This window comes from Peromyscus leucopus, chromosome 2, assembly GCF_004664715.2.
Source record: "Peromyscus leucopus breed LL Stock chromosome 2, UCI_PerLeu_2.1, whole genome shotgun sequence".
NCBI lineage: Eukaryota > Metazoa > Chordata > Mammalia > Rodentia > Cricetidae > Peromyscus > Peromyscus leucopus.
The window spans coordinates 112,498,984-112,520,198 of record NC_051064.1 but is presented as its reverse complement, the minus strand read 5'-3'; the positions used below and the strand labels follow the sequence as shown (position 1 = coordinate 112,520,198).

Sequence of the window (21,215 nt, the reverse complement as noted above, 5' to 3'; positions counted from 1 at the left end):
TCTTCATAATATCCAGCTGCAGGGCATTTTCTTAATTAGTTATTGATGTTGGAGGGCCCAGCCCACGGTGGGTGGTGCCATCCCTGGGCTAGTGGTCCTGAGTTCTATAAAGAAGGCAGACTGAGCAAGCCATGAGGAGCAGGCCAGTAAGCAGCTCTCCTCCATGGCCTCTGAATCAGCTTCTGCCTCCAGGATCCTGACCCGCTTGAGTTCCTGTCCTGACTTCCTTCAGTGATGAACAGTGCTGTGGAAGTTTAAGCCAAATAAACCCTTTCCTCCCCAACTTGCTTTTTGGTTATGTTGTGTCATCTCAGCAATAGAAACCCTAACTAAGACATCTGGTCTACACAGTGACTACAAGGACAACCAGAACTACATAGAAAGACCTTGACTCATAAAAACAAAAAACACTACCACTACCACCATCAATAACAAAAGCCCCATAAGGCCCTGGTTCAACCCCAGCACCAAAAACAAAAAGAACAACTCCAACTCATGTCGAACTCCCAATGTTCTGACTTGTACATAACAATGAAAAGGGTAGTCTCATATGGTAGAGAATATCGCTTGTCAGACCTTGAGTGAGTGTAGGGAAGGAAGAGCTGAGGACTGATGTATACAGCTACACACGAGGAATAAATCCTGATTTTCCATAGCAAAGCAGGATAGCTATGCTTCATGGCAATTAAACATTTTAAAGCAAGTGGCTAGGACTTTCAAAGTTACCAACACAAAAAATAATGCATGTCTGAGTTACAGTTTTGCCAATCATCTAATCGTTGCATTGTATAAACAGTCTGAAATGTTATACTGCATCCTTAGACATATGTATAATTATTATGTGTCAGTTAAAATTAAGAAAAACAAACTTTTTCCTTTTTTAAGAACAGGTCTCATGTAGTCCAAGTTGGGCTTGAACTCAGATGCAGCAAAGGACAGCTAGCCTTTAACTCCAACTTAAATTACAGATATTAACTGGGGGAAAAAAGACTTAAAAGAGTGAAACAAAGTACAACAAATCCTTGTGTCAAATCCTATCACTTATCCACTCAAAATCTTTCAGAGTCTTCATCTCACTGAAAAAACTAAATTGTCATGGGCTATTTGTACACAGTGTGAAGATATATTGTAGTAATTGGTGTAATAAAAAGCTGAATAGCCAATAGCTAGGCAGGAGGTGTAGATGGGACTTCTGGGCAGAAAGAGAGAATGCTGGTAAGAAGAAAGGTGGGATACCAGCCAGAAGTGGAGGAAGCAGGATGGGCAGTACAGATATGGGTTAATTTAAGTTATAAGAACTATTTAGGAACAAGCCCAAGCTAATGCCGAGCCTTCATAATTAATAAGTCTCTGTGTCATTATTTGTGAGTTTGAGGCCCAAAGAAAAATCCATCTACACAGTCCTTAAGAACCTACATTATCTTGAATGCCAACCCATGCCAACTGTTCCTTCCTCTGCTAGGTTTATTTCAGCCCTAACTGCTGCTGTGTTCTTCAAGCAAGCCAAACATGCAATTGTGCATCTTCCCATGTCTACTACCTCTTCTCCTAGGCATCTAAGCACTTGATCTCTTTCAAGGTTTTTTTTGCTACTGTTATAGTGTCAATTTCTGACCAATACACCAACACCTCCCACTTCTACCCCTAATATAGAGAATGCAGTTTCTTTTCTTTCTTCTTCCTTCCTTTCTGTTGTTGTTGTTGTTATTGTTGTTGTTTTTGGTGGTGGTGGTGGTGTGGTGTGGTGTGTGTTTTAAAGACAAGGTTTCTCTGTGTAGCCCTGGCTGTCCTGGAACTCACTTTTAGATCAGGCCGGCTTCCAACTCAGACATCCCCCTGCCTCTGCCTCCCAAGTGCTGGGATTAAAGGCATGCACCACCACTGCCAGGCTCCAGTCTATTTTCTATAGTAGCTTTTGTGAGATAACCTATAGCCACATAGTTAATCCATTTACTTTACTCAGGAAGTCGTGCAATTATCAACTAAAGGCATTTCAGAACATTTCGGTCAACCTACCAAAGAAACCCTGTACTCACTAGCAAGTCACCTCCTTTTTACTCCTGACCTGCCTTTCTCTTAATTCATATTCTCCTCATGTAACTTTTTTCCCCTAATTGCCTTCTTTCAATTAGCAGAATGCTTTCAACATTGGTTATAATTATTTTAAAAAGCTTCACTGAGGAATATAGCTTATACAACACACCTAAAACCTGGTATTTCTTTCTCTACTGGGGACTGAACCTAGGGTCTCATACATGCTAGGCAAGCCCTCCACCACTGTTTATGTAGAGTAGAACTTTTAATTGATTATGTATAAACAATTAGGTTGGCAAGATGGTTCAGCAGGTAAAGATCCTCAGGACCCACACAGTAGAAGCAGAGTTCTCTACAGGTACAGTGTGGCATGCATACATCCCAATACACATTCAAGAAGTAGGTGCTATTAGTGGTCACATATACAGGTAAAAAAACTAAAGCACAGATGGACAAGTAAAAAACTATTCAGATCACTTCTCAGACTTTTGGTTAAGATTAGAGGTTTATTTTTACCAATTTAATATTTGATTAAATACCAATTTAATATCCTCTAAGTGCAATATATTAGGTGAATTTTACAAAGATTTATTATTTTTAACTACGTGTGTGTGTGTGTGTGTGTGTGTGTGTGTGTGTGAGATGTGCCCTGAGTGAAGGTGCCTTGTGGCTGGTATACAGGCAGCTGTATACCATCTGATGTGGTTGCTGAGCACTGAACCTGGGTCTCCTGAAGAACATGCTCCTAAGCACTGAGCTGTACCTCCAGCCCCTATTAAATGACTTTTTGTAACAGGAAATGGAACAGGCACTTTTTCCATCCACGTGCTCATGACCAGGTAGTCTAAAAACCTCAAAACTAGTATATTTCCTCCCTGCATCGCCTACATATGCACACACCCACATTGTGCCACATACCAAAATAAAACAAAACTCAGGAATTAAAAAATGGTAAAAATGGCCGGGTGCTGGTGGCACATGCCTGTAATCCCAGCACTCAGGAGGCAGAGCCAAGCGGATCTTTAAGTTTTTTAGGACAGCCTGGTCCACAGAGAGAGATCCAGGGCAGGCACCAAAACTACTCGGAGAAACCCTGTCTCGAAGAAAAAAAAAAAAAAAGTAGAACTGCTACCTATCCCCATTGGTCCAATTTCTCTATAACCCAAACAAAAATCTAGAATTTCACATTCTCTAATAATTTCTAGTCTTTATCATCATATATGTGTGTGTGTTTTTTAATATAAATCCAAAGAAGGAAAATATTACTTACCTAAAAAGGTCATATAAAAAAGTGTTTAGGACATAGTTATTTTTTAAGCTGAATAGAAAGATGTATGTATCATCAAATACCTCAGATCATATATCTGAAACAATTCATGCATAGAAAAGCTTCCTCATTTCTCATGCTTTACTGTATGTTAAATTTAAGGGTTTGTTACATTTCATTAAGTGTGTGTGTGTGTGTGTGTGTGTGTGTGTGTGTGTGTGTGTGTGTTAGGAAGGGGCCAACTTGTGAGAGCCAGGTCTGTCCTTAACTATATTGGTTCCAGGGATCAAACTCAAGTCCCCAGACTTTACCTGATTTTACAAATTTCCTGTGACCCATTTTATTTTCTGTAATTAAGAAATGTCATGAATAAAAACTTATTTTGTTATTTTACGTATATAGGTGTTTTGTCTGCATATAGGTAGTGTGAATCTGATGCCCAGGGAAGCTAGAGAAGAGCATCAGGTCCCCTGGAACTGGAGTTACAGATAATTGTCAGCTACCATGTGGGTGCTAGGAATTGAACTTGGGTCCTCTTGAAGAACAGTGTTCTTAACCACTAGGCCATCTCTCCAGTTCAGGCCCCCTTTTTAAAATAAAAGCATCCAATCTCTGGTGATTTTTCTAGTTTAATTCCTTTAATACACTGAACTATTTTTTAAAAAGCAGTATTTTTAGTGAGCAACTTAATTACAACCTCAGAAGATAGGCTTTTATAAGAGAAAAAAGATGGGCATCTACCCAAGGAATGCTGATTTATACCATAAAGATACATGCTCAACTATGTTCATAGCAGCACTATTTGTAATAGCCAGAACCTGGAAACAACCTAGATGCCCATCAACGGAAGAATGGATGAAAAAAATGTGGTACATATACACAATGGAGTACTACTCAGCAGAGAAAAACAATGAAAGCATGAAATTTGCAGGCAAATGGATGGAACTAGAAAAAATCATCCTGAGTGAGGTAACCCAAACCCAGAAAGACAGTTATGGTATGTACTCACTCATTGGTGGATTCTAGATATAAAATAAAGAACAATCAGACCACAACCCATAGAACCATAGAGGCTATATATATAGCATGGAGGTCCCTAGGACGACTGTGGCATATAATAAATTTCAGTTTTACTCAATTATTGAAAAAAAAAAAAAGCCAAATGAATGGAAACACATGAAATATGAACCAAAGGCTGAGGGGCTCCCAGCTGGATCAGGCCCTCTGAATAGGTGAGACAGTTGATTGGCTTGATCAGTTTGGGAGGCATCTAGGCAGTGGGACCAAGTCCTGTGCTCATTGCATGAGTTGGCTGTCTGAAACCTGGAACTTATGCAGGGACACTTGGCTTAGTCTGGGAGGAAGGGACTGGACCTCCCTGGACTGAGTCTACCAAGTTGATCACAGTCCTGGGGGAGGACTTGTCCTAGAGGAGGTGGGAATGGAGGGTGGGCTGGGGGTAAGGGGAGGGCGTGGGAGGGGGGAGAATAGGGGAACCCATGGCTGATATGTAGAACTGAATGATATTGTAAAATAAAAAATATATATTAAAAAAAAAAGAGAGAAAAAAGAATAAACAAACCAATATAACATACTCAGTCCTACCCTTTCTCTTTTAGAGCAGATACTTTTATTCAGTTAACCAATCTTACCACCTTTTTTTCTTCACTGTAATGAAAACCTATCTATAACACTAAAGTACAGGCCTAAAGAACAATTTATTGATAAAATACCTCTAGGAAATACTTTTTTTTTTTTGTTTGTTTTGTTTTTCCAAAACAGGGTTTCTCTTGTGTAGCTTTGCGCCTTTCCTGGAACTCACTTGGTAGCCCAGGCTGGCCTCGAACTCACAGAGATCCGCCTGCCTCTGCCTCCCGAGTGCTGGGATTAAAGGCGTGCGGCGCCACCACTGCCCAGCTGGAAATACTTAAACCTTAATCAACAACCATAAAACAACAACAACAACAAACCAGTATTTCTGGGGCTGGAGAGATGGCTCACAGGTTAAGGACTAGCTGCTCTTCCAGAGGACCTGTGTTCAATTCCCAGCACCCACATGGCAGCTCATAGCTGTTTGTAACTCCAGTTGCAGGGTTTCTAACACCCTCACACAGACATATATGCAGTCAAAACATCAAGGCACCTACATAAGATAAATTAAAAACATGTTAATCGATATAAATTAAATAGATATAAACATGGAGATGTTTATATCTCAGCATGAAAAAAGAAGCCATCTCTATAAAAATTTCAACACAATGTAGGCATGGTGGCTCAAGCCTACAATCCCAGCACTTTCAGGAGTGAGGCAAAATGACTGCTGTGAGTTCAAGACTAGCCTTAGCTACAGTGAGTTCTAGGTCAGCATGGGCTACCAAGTGTGACCTTGTCTCAAAAGCTAAAAATAAAACAAGAGATAGCTCAGCAGTTAAGAGCACCTGCTGCTCTTTTAGAAGACTTAGGTTGGTTCCCAGCACCCACATAGTGATGGCTCATTACTGTCCGGTGCTGCAGAAATCCTAACACATTCTTCACTAGCACCAGGTATGCACATGGTCCACACATCCAAATACTCATAAAAAAAAGTCTTTACAAAGAAAAGCTAAAAAATAAAACAATATTAAAAATATTTCCAACACAAACCCACAGCCAAAGGATCTTTGCTTTCAGTAAACAGATTTAAAATTAAGTCAAAACAAAAAGTTGCAACTTATATGCTAATATAAATAAGAAAGAACTTTTACCACTAACTGACTTACAAGACTAGCCCCTCTACATGCAACTTCTACATTATTAACTGTACCTAGATCTACTTGGATATTTTATTTTGGCACAAATTTGCTTCTTATTTGCTTTTCTTATCCTGGAACTAGATGAAGGCACTAATGCATGTCTCTCCTCTCCCTCCTCCTGCATTCTCCACCCAGCACACCTAACTCGGGCAGTGCAGGTTCTCCTAGCACTTGGACAATCCAGTAAGTACTGGAGACTCTTGCTTCTTTCTGTCCTACCAGTCTCATGAGGCTTTGGACTGCAGAGGGAAGAAGGGCGGCAGCAATAGAGAGTAGCAGAGACAGAAGGAACAAGAATCACGGTAAAACATGGTGCTGAAGTTTACTTTAGAAAACATCACAGCCAGACTCATCTAAGATGCCTCATTCAGGAATAAAAGGATATCTGAATTGGGAATCTTGACTTCATTGAGAAATAAATTTCAAGAAAAATGTTCTGTTTTCTAGAAAGTACTCAAGATACTGAAACTGACAAACTTATCACCACCACTCTACATACCATGAGGAGCTATGTAGAGATAAAATTTAAACACACAAAACTCTTAAGACCTATTAAGATATTAGAATAACTCATCTTAGTTACCTGAGTCTAATGTACTACTGAAGAAGTCATTTAACAATTAAACCTATGAAATATTGGCAACAGGGAAAGGTATGTCTATTTCATTAAAGAACAATATTGAATGAAAATAAGACCACTGACATATGCCTGCAATTCTAGCATCTGGGAGGTGTAGGCAGGGGGATCTTTAGTTCAAGACTAGTCTGGGCTACATAGCAAATTATAGCTGTTCTGGATTGCATGGTGGGGTTCTGTCTCAAACAAACAAACAAACAAACAAACAACAACAACAACACATAATACAAGAAACCCCCAGTGAATTTATAATAAAATGTGTTTATACAACTACAAAACTTTTTCCTCAGAATAAATAAGCCAAATAAGTGAATTAAAATGAAAAACTGGACAATTAATTACTGAGTCACTAACTCGTTTTGCAAGTTCAAATTCTTTTAGATTTTACTCTATCTCTCTATCTATCTCTCTATCTATCTCTCTACTTACCTACCTACCTACCTACCTACCTACCTACCTACCTATTATCTATCTATCTATCCATCTATGTTTCTCAAGACAAGATTTCTCTGTGTAGCATTAGCTGTCCTTGACTGGCCTGGAATTTGCTCTGTAGACCACACTTGCCTCGAACTCACAGAGATCTTCCTGTCTCTGCCTCCCAAGTGCTGAGATTAAGAGCATGTGCCACCATTGCCCGGCTTAGATTTTACTTTATATGTGTATAAATGATTTGCTTGAGTCACACAAAAGCCTGTTTCAAAAAGGAAAAAAGAAAAGAAAGTACTGAAAGCTGAAATTACAGATTTTAATTATCAGTGTTACTCCTAGTCCGCACTTCATTATGACACGGTAAATGAGAGCTAACTAGGTAGGTAATGAACTCTACTTGTCTTGGTCTAGCATCTCATTAGCATTGATAATACAGAGATGACTCTACTAACCCAGAACTTTCATTAACCTCAGTGTCACTTCTCAGTGAATGTATTTTCAGCCATCACTGCTTGTTCTACACTAAGCAAGCTCCAAGATGTCTCATACTAGAAGTAACCTATGCAGAAGCCAGTCCAGATCTCATGTTCCAATCAAATATTTTGGACCTTACAAAGCCTGGTGTTACTCTACTAACACCATTAAAGAAGATGAGCAGGTACATTGTGGAGAAATTTTAACAGTAAAACTTCTATAATTATAAATATAAATATTTGAGGATATTCAAAGACCAATATAAATTTTAGATCTCTCCTAAACTGGCAATTGAAATCTTCATCCTGTTTGTTTTTCCCTACAAATGTAATAACAACAAAATATTGTCTATCTTAAGAACCTGTGTATTTTAGGATAGCAGCTGGTTAAATCTAGAAGTTGTCTATGACTATACCAGTGACTACCTACTTCAGAGTGAAGAAAACAAACAAACAAAAAAACTTTTGTAGATTTTATCCTCTGTTCCCAGCAATAAGTTTTAATGTTTGCATTTTTTCAAGAAGCTTAAAATTACACAAAACGATGAAACTCAAGCAGCTTACCAGCCCACATTCATTATCAATAGCAGAAAGAGAAATGTTGGTAAGAAATCTCTAGATTTTCACATCACTTTTAGGAAAATTCCAAAAAATATAGTTAATGCAGCCATCCAATCAGAGTCAACTGCCAACCACCAGTCTCTGGCTCCCTCAACCCTTTAGTGAATCATCCTCCCCACCCTAGCACAGTCCTCCTCTATCAAAACAAAATAATGGGTCTAACAAGCCCAGTTTCCACCTATTTAAAACCATCAGTACAAGTCGGAAAATCTAACAACTAAGTAACACGTTAGGAAATGCCCAGCCATGAGCTGGGCAGCTGCTACCAGTGCCCACGCATCCAACCTCCTGTACAGCACTCAGGAAACGCATCCCAGAAACATGGCCACAGGAAACACTGCTCAGTACTGTTTTTAATGTTTAAAACATTCTGTCATATTTCTCACACAGAAACAGGTTTTATTATATCCTCTATTTATAAAATAAAATTACTAATACAACACAGCAAAAATGAATTAAATCTCCTTATGACAAAGTTTCAGGTATTTTGGCTACAAAGCAGTTCATAAGATATTATTTTAAATTGCTCTCTATCATTTCTCACCCTACCAGTGACATGAGAAACAGTCTTTGAAAATAGGTCTCCCAGCTGACAAAATCCTTACATGCGTGAAAAAAAAGCAATTTGGTATTTGATGATGATCCAATTTAATTTTACTGGTGTAATATTATTTATATCAAGTCATTCAAAGTTATCTTTAATGAATAATATGTAGGTAAATATCATTAAAATATTTTCAAATCTATAAGTATGTGCTTAAAAACACTGCTTTCTCGTTGCAGTATAATCTTTAAAGGCCAGAATTCAGAGGAACAATCATCATTTTAAAAAGGGACATTTATGTCACACAAATATTAGATATTATCCTAGACCTAATATCATGCCCATCAAATAGAAAATACATTTACAATGAATATTCCCACATCAGAAATGGAGCAGTACAGACCACTTACCTGAACCTCACTTGTCCTCTGCTTAACTGCATCTTCCTTCTCTTTAAGGTCCTGTTCCACATTGTTCTTTTCCCTAGAAGACCAGCAAACAATGCAAGAGTATCTGAGAACATCAGCTACAGCTGGTATGGCTATCCATCCTCCTAAGCCTGAATCGCTTTTTAAATACATGTTGAAACATTCAATTTTTAAATGAAGGGCAGAATTTTCTACCCTCTTTAAATTATTTATGGAATAGAAATCAATATAAGCTCTATTTGTAAAAAAAAAAAAAAAATTGCTTCCTCACTAAAATGTGGTGGAAAAGGATAGATTAAAAAAGGAAGAAGCAGAAACTAATCAATGGGACACTCAGGTTTCACTGATCTCACTGTTGCTATGGTGATACTGTCCAATGAAAACTGCTGGTGAAGAAAAGGAGGAGTTGCATCAGCTCTGTATGCTTAACCCTTAACTACCACTGTCCAATTAAACACGAATGGCTGATAGAAACAGTGAACAATATTAAGGAAAAGAGCCATTTGTGTGTTAATTTCCCTTAAATCACCAGTGTGCATCAATTTAAGAATGCAACAATATAGAAAATGTAGATTGTTAATAGACAGATAGCATGCTGTATGAAATATCAGATTTACTCCAAAAAGGTCTTTTGGGAGTACCTATGAAACCCAATTGGTCAGAATACAAAATCATGTACATTATGCTTAAAAACAGTCCTTGTTTAAAAACAAGGGGAGCATTATGTCTTCCCCTTAAATCAAACACACAAGTCTCTCCTTTGAAATATCATCCCAAATTCCTGTTTTGTTTTGTTTTTAACAGAACTGGATTCATACGAATGTATTTCAAAAAACTTAAGATTTAAATTGTAAAATAAAGCTATTTCTTTTCCTATAACAAATTTAACTTCCCATGTTTATTAAAACCACTCACATGTACTGCTCTTGTTTTCTACAAAATGAGAAGTAAAATGTCACAGCCTTCTTCAGCAATACACGGGGGTGGGGAGCAGAAGGCAATATGGAGAGGGGAGATAGCATTTCAGAAGCCCTCTAGTCTAGGATGGCAGTTTCACCTTACCAGGTCATTATCATGTTTCAAAAAACTAACATAACTCAGTATGTAACAGAACCTACATGTAAGCTCGGATTTCATTTAGCTCTATCATAAAGGAAAGTGAGGAAATGATACCAGATGTGTAAGGAAGAAACTACACGCCTTATTTGTATGCCTCATCTTGTTGAAGTGAGACTTTGAAATGCAGCACCAATCAGCTGTTTTGGATATGTAGGTATAATGATCTTAAGATTGGTATGGAAGAAAAAGGCACTCAAATAAAGCTGCTTGTACATTGCTACTTTTAACTACTTGAGATGGCCAAGGAGCTCACTGTTTGTCAGATGGGTTGCAATGTGGGTCACGATGCCCTGGAGATTTTAAACAGTCCCTTACCATTCGAATCACTGTTGCAGTCTTCCTTCCATCCCTCAATGTATTTACTATGCAGAGGCTTCCCCCCTCCCACCTCCAACCCTTATCAAATTAGGTAAAATTGAAAAATAGAAAATCATAAGGGAGAAAAATCTGAAAATACAGCACAATTATGCTAGCTCAATCTTGGAATTTTTTTCCCCCTCCTTATGTGAGCAGATGAGTGTTTTCATTCCTGCTGCAGTATGTCAGAGATAAGTCACATGAAAATGTAGCGCCCGCCCCTCCAAGCTCCATCCTCCAAATCCTCAGAGACATTTCACACAAGGTCAATAACACTTCAGCTCCATTTCAGACAGCAGATAACAAAATAGAAAACATTATACAGTGTCGGAGAGTGCCACTGTAGACTTGAATGTGAATGTGCATAATTTAAATTCTTTCTGCTGCTCTTTTAACTCTTGTTACTGACAGTGTCTGCTCAATCCTCTGCGCTGCTGTTAACTCCTGTTCCTCCCAGTGCCTGTTCAGAAGATCAAGTATACACAAGGAAAAGAGAGCTGTAAGCAGGCAGTGAGCTGACTGAACGGAGTGGAGACAGGAGAATGGCAGAGCAAAGGAAGCTCACTTGGTGAGAAGGGAAGAGAGATCACAAAGATTTGGGGCTTTTAGCAACAAGCATCTATATGAGGAAAATGGAGGATGACTGGAGAGTACAAACTGCTGCTTATAATGTAAGGTATTTGGGGAGGGGAGCACTAGATATATCTCTAAACATATGCTGAAGACCAGTCTCCAACATAAAATATGAGAATCTTTAGAAATCATTTCTTAGCTCAGAAGTCAATACAATTAAACTTCTAATTCATGTTTATCTAAGTAAAATTCTGGTCCCTTTAATAATTTCTTTTATGGTCAAGACTAAGAACCATAACATAGTACTAGCCAGACAATGTATGAAAATTAACTTAGATTATAATATCAGAAACACTGAATTGTTAGTCTGTTGTCTTGAAATAGCCCTTAACCTCTAATTACACTCTTGTTTTAAAAACATTTAAATATTCAGGCAGTAGTGGCACACATCTTTAATCCCAGCACTGGGGAGGCAGAACCAGGCAGATCTCTGAGTTCGAGGCCAGCCTGGTCTACAGAGTGAGATCCAGGACAGACAACAAAGCTACACAGAGAAATCCTATCTCGAAAAACCAAAAAAAAAAAAAAAAAAAAAAAAAAAAAATTAAACATACATTTAGATGCTTGAAAAATGATTGACTGTATTTCTTACAATCTCCCTTTCTTTAAAAAAATGAACATATATTTTTTTCTAAAGGCAATATATAAATAACCAATAAAAAACAGTAAAATAAAATTTTATGTGATGCTGGATGGTGGTGGTTTACACCTTTAATCCCAGCACTTGGGAGGCAGAGGCAGATGGATCTCTGAGTTTAGAGGTCAGCCAGGGAGATACAGAGAAACCTGCCTGGAAAAAACAAAACAAAACACCACCACCTCAAAATTTTATGTGTATTTTTATGTGCGCGTGTGCGTGCATGTGTGTGTGTGTGTGTGTGTGTGTGTGTGTGTGTGTGTGTTCCTATGTATATGAGCGGATAGATGTGTGCATTTTGGGGGGATGGGCCAAGGTAGATATGCCTTCCCTGATCACTCTCCACCTTATATACATTGAGGCACAGTCTCTCATTTGCACCTAGATCTTGTAGATTTGGCTAGTCTAGCTAGCAGCCTGCTCAGGGGATACTCCATCTCTGCCTCCCATATAGAGATTACAGGCAGATCACTATACATACCCAGCATTTATAATGACCCCCAATATACTTGCTTCTATATTACCTAATAAGCCATCTCTGCAGTCCTCAAGCATTCCTCTTAATATACTTTAAAAACTATTCAAGGCTCAGCACCACAATTAAAAGTGATATATTGAGCTTCTCAAGCAGCTTCCAATATATTATATGAATAAAGAAGTAATTTCCAGAAAAGGGGAAAGAAATTACCCTAATCACACATCCTTTACTTAGATTATCTCTATGCCCTACCCACTCCCACAAGCTTGCATGTCCTGAGATCCACAGTACCAATGCTACAGATAAGTAGGGACAGAACTCCTGGCATTTGAAAGGTTGGTAGTTTTGATTCTGTGTACCTTCACATTGGACTCATCAAGGAAAATTAGGCTCAAACTAGGCTTTTAGATGTCCATAGTAGGTAACTGCAGAATCTTAACATGAAGTGGTCAAATGCAAGAGCAGTCAGTTTAAGAAAACCCGAGGCCACAATTTACTTCTATTTTTCCAAGCTCAGTTTTTATAGGGAGGATAGAGGGAACCATGTCTTAACTTTGATATGATGCCAAAAGTACCATGGACAGGATTAAGTCACTTTCCACATCCTTCCCAGATATATATTTATTGTCAATTTTCTGAACATAGCATCCATCATTTTCTAAAGCTAAAAATCATTAGAAACTAGAAAGCTTGTAAAAACTCACAAAACTGTATTTTTTCAGTCTTGGTATTTCTTGTGAAACTCCTTTAGGTGCAATTTAAATTTAAAAATGTTAATACTAAGAAACTTAACTATTAATTAATATTACATGAAGGGAAGCATGCTACTCTCATTAAATAATCAGTGAGGTGCCTAAATTTGAGAGTAAGAAAAACAAACCCCAGAAGACCTGGATTCTAATTCCAACCTGCTATGAAACTGCCTTTCTAACAGAGGCCAAGTCTTATTCTTCATGTATGAATGTTAATATCATCATTATCTTGAGTTAGGATAGCAAAATACACATGATGGAAGATACAGGCTTTGAGTATTAGTTGTACTTAATGTTGATGGAATACTTTTTAAACTTGTAAAAAGGACTTGTGGTTACAAGGTAAGATCAGAAAACCCATCTAAGGGATGGAGCTGGAGCTGGAGCTCAGTTGTACAGAGCTTAAGACACATGCATGAGGCAAGTGCCATCCCCACTAAGGGATGGGAAGGAAGGAAGGAGAGAGGGGATGGGATGGATGGAGGGAGGGAGATAGGCAGATACATTTAAAATGTGGAAAAGAAAAACTGCCAATGAAGAATTCTGTACCTGCAGGCATGGCAGACACCATGGAAGCCCCCAGCACTTGGTAGGCAGAAGCAGACAGATCTCTGTGTGTTCCAAGCAAGTCCCAGGCCAGTAGGAGCTATTAAGTTAAATCTGTCTTTAAAACAAACAACAACAACAAAAATCCTGTACCTGACAAAACTGGCCTTAAACTATTTTCAAATAAACAAAAACTAGGAGGGCTGTCCTATAAGAAATGATAACATGAGTCCTTCAAATGAAAGCATGATAGGCTTATTGTATATGACAATATAAAGGTTTTTGGTAAAGGTAAACACACAAGCAAATACAAGAAACGGCTCACTGGGTGGAGGTGGTGCACGCCTTTAAATCAGCACTCGGGAGGCAGAGGCAGGTGGATCTCTGTGAGTTCGAGGCCAGTCCAAAGCAAGTTCCGGGAAAGGCGCAAAAGCTACACAGAGAAACCCTGTCTTGAAAAACAAAAAAACAAAAAAAAAAGAAAGAAAGAAATTGCTCTAATATAATTGATTCGAAACTTCATTTTACACTTTCTATAAGATTTAAATGATAAAAGCATTAAAAAAACTGTATGTCTGTTAACAGAAACACAATCTATAAACATATTATCTATAAACTAAAAGGACCAGAGTTTTATATGTGACTAAAATAGGTTATATATCAATTTCAACTAAGTTCAGACTGGGAGCTAGGGCTGTAATTCAGTTGGTAGACTTCATGTAGCTGGCATGGTTTAATCAATCCAGTACAGAATTAAACTGGACACCCTGATACTCACACCTGTAATCTCAGTACTCAGGAGGTAGAGGCAGAGGTTCAGAAATTCAAGACCATCCTCAGGATAGCAAGTCTGAAGTCATACTAGGCTATGAAAGACCATGTTTCAAAATAAAAGAGGGTCTAGGTGGGAAGCTAAGTGGAGCTGGTCGGGATGCTCATGGATGCTCAGGCGTGTAGCCTGTCATATATGCCAACGTGCTGGGTGTGTCACCCTTCTTGCTTAGGGTTCTTTATCATTATGTGGAGTCGACCACCCCAAGGAGAACTAAAAGTGACATCTTCACCCCAGAGTTTCAGGACACGGTCTAAGGTAATATAGAGGTGGTAAGGGGCCTTCATCCTGGACTTCATGTCTCCTACCCATCACAGAACAGAGCAACTACACCTAGACTTTCACAATATTTATTTCTCCAAAGTATTTCTTAAGTCTATAGAACAAGAAGCTGATACTGAATAGGGACTACTATAGGGCTGCTTTCCTTTCTACTCTTTCCCCCATCACAAAAAAATATACACACATACATTAAACTGTCCAACTTTGGAAGATTAAAGTTGTGGAGATTATTGGTAATAGTAACAAAAGTATTTAATGTCATTTAAAATGTACACTGAAGCTGAGTGTGGACTATACCTGTAGTCCCAGTTACTTGGAAGGCCAAGGCGGGAGGATTCCAAGTTCAAGGCCTGAATGGACAAATACATAGGGACTTTTAGCTCAACCTTCCTTCCTTCTTCTTCTTCTTCTTTTTCTTTTCTCAAGATAGGGTCTCACTATGTAGCTCCAGCTACCCTGGATCTCACTATGTAGACCAGGCTGGACTCACAGAGATCTGCCTGTCTCTGCTTCCGAAGTTCTGGGATTAAAGGCGAGCGCCACTATGCCCAACTCTGGAAAAAAAATGTTTTTAGAAAAGAGCTGGAGATATACAGCTCAGTGGTTCTTGAGCACTCACAAAAACTTCAGGATTGATCTCCAGCATTAAAACAAAAGACAACATGTAAAATGGTTAAAATGACAAATTTTACCTTATATATATCAATGATTAAAAATTAATGTAAAAGAAAAAGAAAGCAAAGGTGAGACTTTCTAGACAGACTAAACATCTGCAAGAGGCACATGTGGTACAGAAAGCAGAACAGAGCATCAGAGATGGCATAAGTGAGCTTCAGCACTTGGTAAACACAGAGCTGCAGCACACAGGAAATGCTGAGCCCTGGAGGTTTCTAGACCAGACTGAGTCTTTGTTTCTGAGCTATGAATGACAGGATTTAACAATACAACTCTTCTTTCCTTTTTGGCTGTGTGAAAGAGGAAGCAGAGGCTTTTATTACTCAACAGCTGATGACAATTGCTGGAGAGACAACCTAACAGCCTGACTTGCTTATTCTGGAAACTGTTACAAGTCTAGAGTTAGATTAGAGTAATAACTATACACAGCTGATGACAAGTTTTAGCTTTCCATTCAAATGAGTCTAAAAGTTAGGTATCTTGTTATTCTGAATCGGTTAAAAACTTGAAAGTTTAAGGACAGACACTGATTTTTACTTTAGGTTTTTAATTTCTCTAAAATTAAAGTTAAACCCCTATTTATAATCTGTTGGAAAAAATAAACATTAATTATAAAATAGTAAGATAAATGCTGTAAACATTTAAGAGTGTATGTATGGTATATGTGAACAATTAACTTTCTTAGTTCTGGGCTGGTCTTTTTTTTTTAATTTATTTTTTATTTTATGTGTAATGTGGGACACGGGCGTGGGAAGTATACATGTGCACTATGTGCACGCAGGTGCCTGCAGAGGCCAGAAGAGGGCTTCCGCTATCCATCCTAGAACTGGGGTTACAAGCCAATGTGAGTCACCTGATGTGGCTGCTATGAAGGGAACCCAGAATCTCTGCAAGACCAGGTGCTCTCAACCACTCCACCACCACTCGGGACGAGAGGCTGGCTGCTTCAGTAAGCTTTATTTTTCCTTCTTGAAAAGTAAGAGAACATATCCATGGGCATCAATTATTGAAAATAGATCCTAACTGCAATTTGACAAGACACACTTGGGAGCATGGCTTATATAAAACCAAAGCACCTTTAGTAGTAGGACCCAAAATTACATGATACATTTTTTGAATGTTTGAAGAAAGAAATGTTTGTCTTTCAAATAAAAAATAATTCAGTTGTCATTTTTATCCAGAAGGATAAAACTATGATGAGAAACAAAAACCCTGAATTTGGTTTTCTGAACTATTTTATAGGTATAGTAAAGTTGCTGACCTAGATTAATTTACATTACACCTAGAAAAAAATCCAACATGATGTCTGGCACATAATGGGTGCTAAATAAACTTCAGGAGCTATTATTAGGATCATTCTATTATTAGTATAAAACCACATTTATTGTTTTGTTTGTTTTATTCAAACAGGGTCTTACTATGTAGCCTTGGCTGTCCTGGAACTCAATATATGAACCAAGAACTCACTTGCTTCGACCTTCCCAGTGCTGAATTAAAGGTGTGTGCCACCATGCTGAGTTAATTTACTGGGTTTTAGAAGTGGCAATGAAGTGTACAAACTGTTGACACTTGGCTCTTATGTTGGTGGAGACTGGGACTCTTAAATCTCCCAGATGCTAAAAGTTCTTCTCTACATAGCCTGACCGTCCTAAACTCACAAAGATCCACCTGCCTCTGCTTCCCAAGTGCTGGGATTAAAGGTCACCACTCTTAAACCAGAACCTAAAATTTCTTGACAGATGTTTTGTTTTCCAAACTGAGACTGTAATATATCTTAAAATTTACTGCTTTACTGTAAGACATAAGTGTCCCTCAGTAAGCTACCACAACCACAAAATATATGTAATTAAAAGTTATCATGCTGGGCGGTGGTAGTACATGCCTTTAATCCCAGCACTCAGGAGACAGAGCCAGGCAGATCTCTGTGAGTTTGAGGACAGCCTGGTCTACAGAGAGAGATCCAGGAAAGGCGCAAAACTACACAGAGAAACTCTGTCTCGAAAAACCAAAAAGAAACAAGGGAATTTTAATATTTTATTTACTTTACTATATTCAAATAATATTACAGCATGTAATAAATCTAAAAAATATTATTGAGATATTTTACATTCTTTTCTGGTACTTTGAAATTAATGTATTTTACACTAATAGTCCATAATAGTCTTAATCTGGACCAGCCTACTTCAGTTTTGTCACTGGTGAGGCAGCCAGAAGTGACACTTCCTAGTGTCAGTACCATGGAAATGCTAGAGACTGTCAGACTGGCTCATATAAGCAAAAGAGCTCCATTCTTTTTTGGTGATATAAGCAATGATCTCTCCAAATCTAATGGTTTCTAGTGGTAACTGAATAAAACTAAATCAAAAGCATAATTTTAAAAATTCAAGTCATATATAAGGCTCTCTTAAGAAAATCAACTTTTCTTTTTTTGAGATAGGGTCTCACTTTGGAGTTCAAATTGGCTTTGAACTTGTGATCGCCTTTTAGTGTTCTGGAATTACAGGCATGTACCACTATACACCACTTGTAAAAACTTGTAAAAAATAATCTATGAACTTAATCTGTACTAGTTATTTACTGCTGCACAATGAATCACACATGAGGCCAACAATCTATCTCTGTGAGTTGGCAATTCAGAAGGCTCTCTTTCAGGCTAGATTCTACCTCAGTGGTGAGCGCCTGCTCAGTATGCATAAGGCCCCGATCCAACAAGCACTGCAAACAGAGCTCCTGTGGCAGACAAGACTCAGGTGCCCCCAAGAGGTGACAGCCTGATGTTGGCAGAGTTTGGGGCTAAAAGATCCATTTCCAGGGCGTCAAAAATTGTTATTGTTTTATATCAGTTCCTGACTATAAACAAGACAGAAGCCTATATATATTGAGAAACATACTGACATGGGTATGGCCATGCTTAGACCAATGTATCAGCTCCATGGAAAACTGGCAAATCCACCCCACCCCAGTACACCCTGTGGAGCTCAGAGGGATGGAAAAGCCTTTCTCTAGGCCCCAATTTTACCACCTGCAGACTGTTCCTACCAAGATTAGCTAGACCCAATCAATTCCTTGTTCAGCTGTATAAAATAACCCTGCCTCCTTGTTCAACTGCGCATAGTAACTCTGTCCCCTTGTGCAGGTGTCTGTAATAATCCTAATTCCTGATCAACTGCACATGACACACTGAGCTCCTAGGTGCTGTGGCTTCTCTATCCAAGAGCCCAGCCCACCCAACCCCAGCTTTTCAGTCTCTGGAGGTCCCTGTGTGCCTGTTTTTCTTCATTCCCTCACTGCCCCAGTCAGGTCAATCCCTGGGGCTGTGCAAAGACATGGCACTGACAATCTAGCCACTATGGTCCCAGCCTGTCTTCATCTAGGGAAAAGAACTCATTCAGCTATTTAGACAGTATTTACTGAGCAACTATTCAGTAAGTCTTATGTGCTAAGGTACGAGCTGAGGATTGAGGAAGACAACTAATAACTTGTACTGACTCACCGTGTTCTCAGCATCTATATAGCGTTTGCATTTCCATTTTAGAAATGAAGAAACTCCAATACAGTTAAGTAAACTTGACCAAGTCAGGCTAGTAGGATGGCTTAGTGAGTAAAGGTACTTGCAGTCTAGTGTGACAAGAGTTTGATCTCCAGGACAAACATGGCAGAAGACAAAAAGACATAAGTTGTCTTCTGACCTCCATGTGCACATACCACACCACACACTAAATGAATGCGGGGAAAAAAATAATTTTGACAAAATAATGTCAGATAATCTAGAGATCTGATCAAGAGTTCTACCACTGAAATCCTATACTGCATGGCCTCATCTGCAATAAAACACAGGAGCTGGAAAGGTGGTTCAGTGGGTAAAGGCACTTGCAGCCCAGCCTGACAACCAGAGTTCTATCCTGCAAGGTGGGTATCCTCTGACCTCCACCCATACTTTGTGCATGCAGGCTTGTATACATGTATATGCATCCTCATGCCCCTAGAATAAATAATTAAAAAACTGTTAAATCAAGATAAAGCTATACCCGCTTGCTTCTTAAGACCATTTGATTGGAAAGTCTTTTCCCAGCCTTTTATTCTTAGGTAGTGTCTATCTTTGAATTTGAGGTGTGTTTCTTGTATGCAGCAGAAAGATGGGTCCTGCTTTTGTATGTAAGCCTGTGTCTATTTATAGGTGAATTAAGTCCATTGATATTAAGGGATATTAATGACCAGTGATTGTTCATTCCTATTATTTTTTGGTGGTAGTGTGTGTGTACTTCTCTTCTTTGGGGTTTACTGCTGTGGCATTATCTATTGCCTGTGTTTTCGACAGGACCCCAAGAAAGACACAGGGATCGCCCAATGACAGAGAAATGGATGAGATCTACATGAACAACCTGGACGTGAATGGGGGTAATGAAGGGCAAGGTTTGAGGGAAAGAGAACTTAGAGGAGCAGGAGATCCCAGCTGGATCAAGAACAGAGAGGGAGAACAAGGAATAAGAGACCATGATAAATGAAGACCACATGAGAATAGGAAGAAGCAAAGTGCTGGAGAGGTCCACAGAAATCCACAAAGATACCTCTACAATAGACTACTGGCAATCATCGAGAGACAGCCTGAACTGACCTACTCTGGTGATAGGATGGCCAAACACCCTAACTGTTGTGCTAGAAACCTCATCCAATGACTGAGGGAACCGGATGCAGAAATCCATGGCAAGGCCCCAGGTGGAGCTCCAGGAGTCCAATTGGCGAGAAAGAGGAGGGTTTGTATGAGCAAGAATTGTTGAGACCAAGGTTGGAAGAAGCACAGGGACAAATAGCCAAACGAACGGAAATACATGAACTATGAACCAATAGCTGAGGAGCCCCCAACTGGATCAGGCCCTCTGGATAAGTGAGACAGTTGATTAGCTTGATCTGTTTGGGAGGCATCCAGCCAGTGGGACCGGGTCCTGTCCTCAGTGCATGTGCTGGCTGTTTGGAACCTGGGGCTTATACAGGAACACTTGGCTCAGCCTGAGAGGAGGGGACTGGACCTGCCTGGACTGAATCTACCAAGTTGAACTCAATCCTTAGGGGAGTCTTTGCCATGGAGGAGATGGAAATGGGGGGTGGGCTGGGGAGAAGGCGGTGGGGGTGGAGAACAAGGGAATCCACGGCTGATATGTAAAATTAAATTAAATTATAAAATAAAAAATAAAAAGTAAAAATAAAAAAAAGAAAGAATAAAAAGATAAAGCTTCTTCCTCTTCAGGGATATTGCAAGAATTCGAAAAAAAGAATTCGTATAAAGTGGATATAGCACAATTCCAATAACTATTATAATTACCTATCTTGTTTATTGGTCCAAAACTAAGATAACAAATAGGCCTGACAGGATGTGGCTTTTGCTTCCTTATGTTTTTGCTAAAAGGACAGACAAGAAGGAAGTAGAAGCTAGCAGAAGTCAAAATATTAACTCCTGCCTCAGCATAAATTACCATAACCACATTATCCAAGTGACTTGTACCTTTCATCTGTCAAGAACTTCTCACAGGGGGCTGGAGAGATGGTTCAGTGGTTAAGAGTACAAGCTGCTCTTGCAGAGGATCTAATTTCCATTCCCAGCTATAACTGCCTATAACTCCAGTCCCACTGGGACCCTACACCTTTGGCCACCACAGGTACCTGATTCACATGTGCATA

General features: G+C 39.0%; 1 protein-coding gene across 4 annotated transcripts in view; it reads right to left on the bottom strand.

Moving 5' to 3' along the window:
* Eps15 (epidermal growth factor receptor pathway substrate 15) overlaps positions 1-21,215 on the bottom strand; it is a 108,809-nt gene that overhangs the window by 28,818 nt on the left and 58,776 nt on the right. For all 4 annotated transcript variants that reach the window (XM_028888878.1, XM_037202793.1, XM_037202795.1 and 1 more), the window contains one exon: positions 9,211-9,283. In XM_028888878.1, coding sequence (XP_028744711.1) covers positions 9,211-9,283 — 73 coding nt within the window. The remainder of the gene's footprint in view (positions 1-9,210; positions 9,284-21,215) is intronic.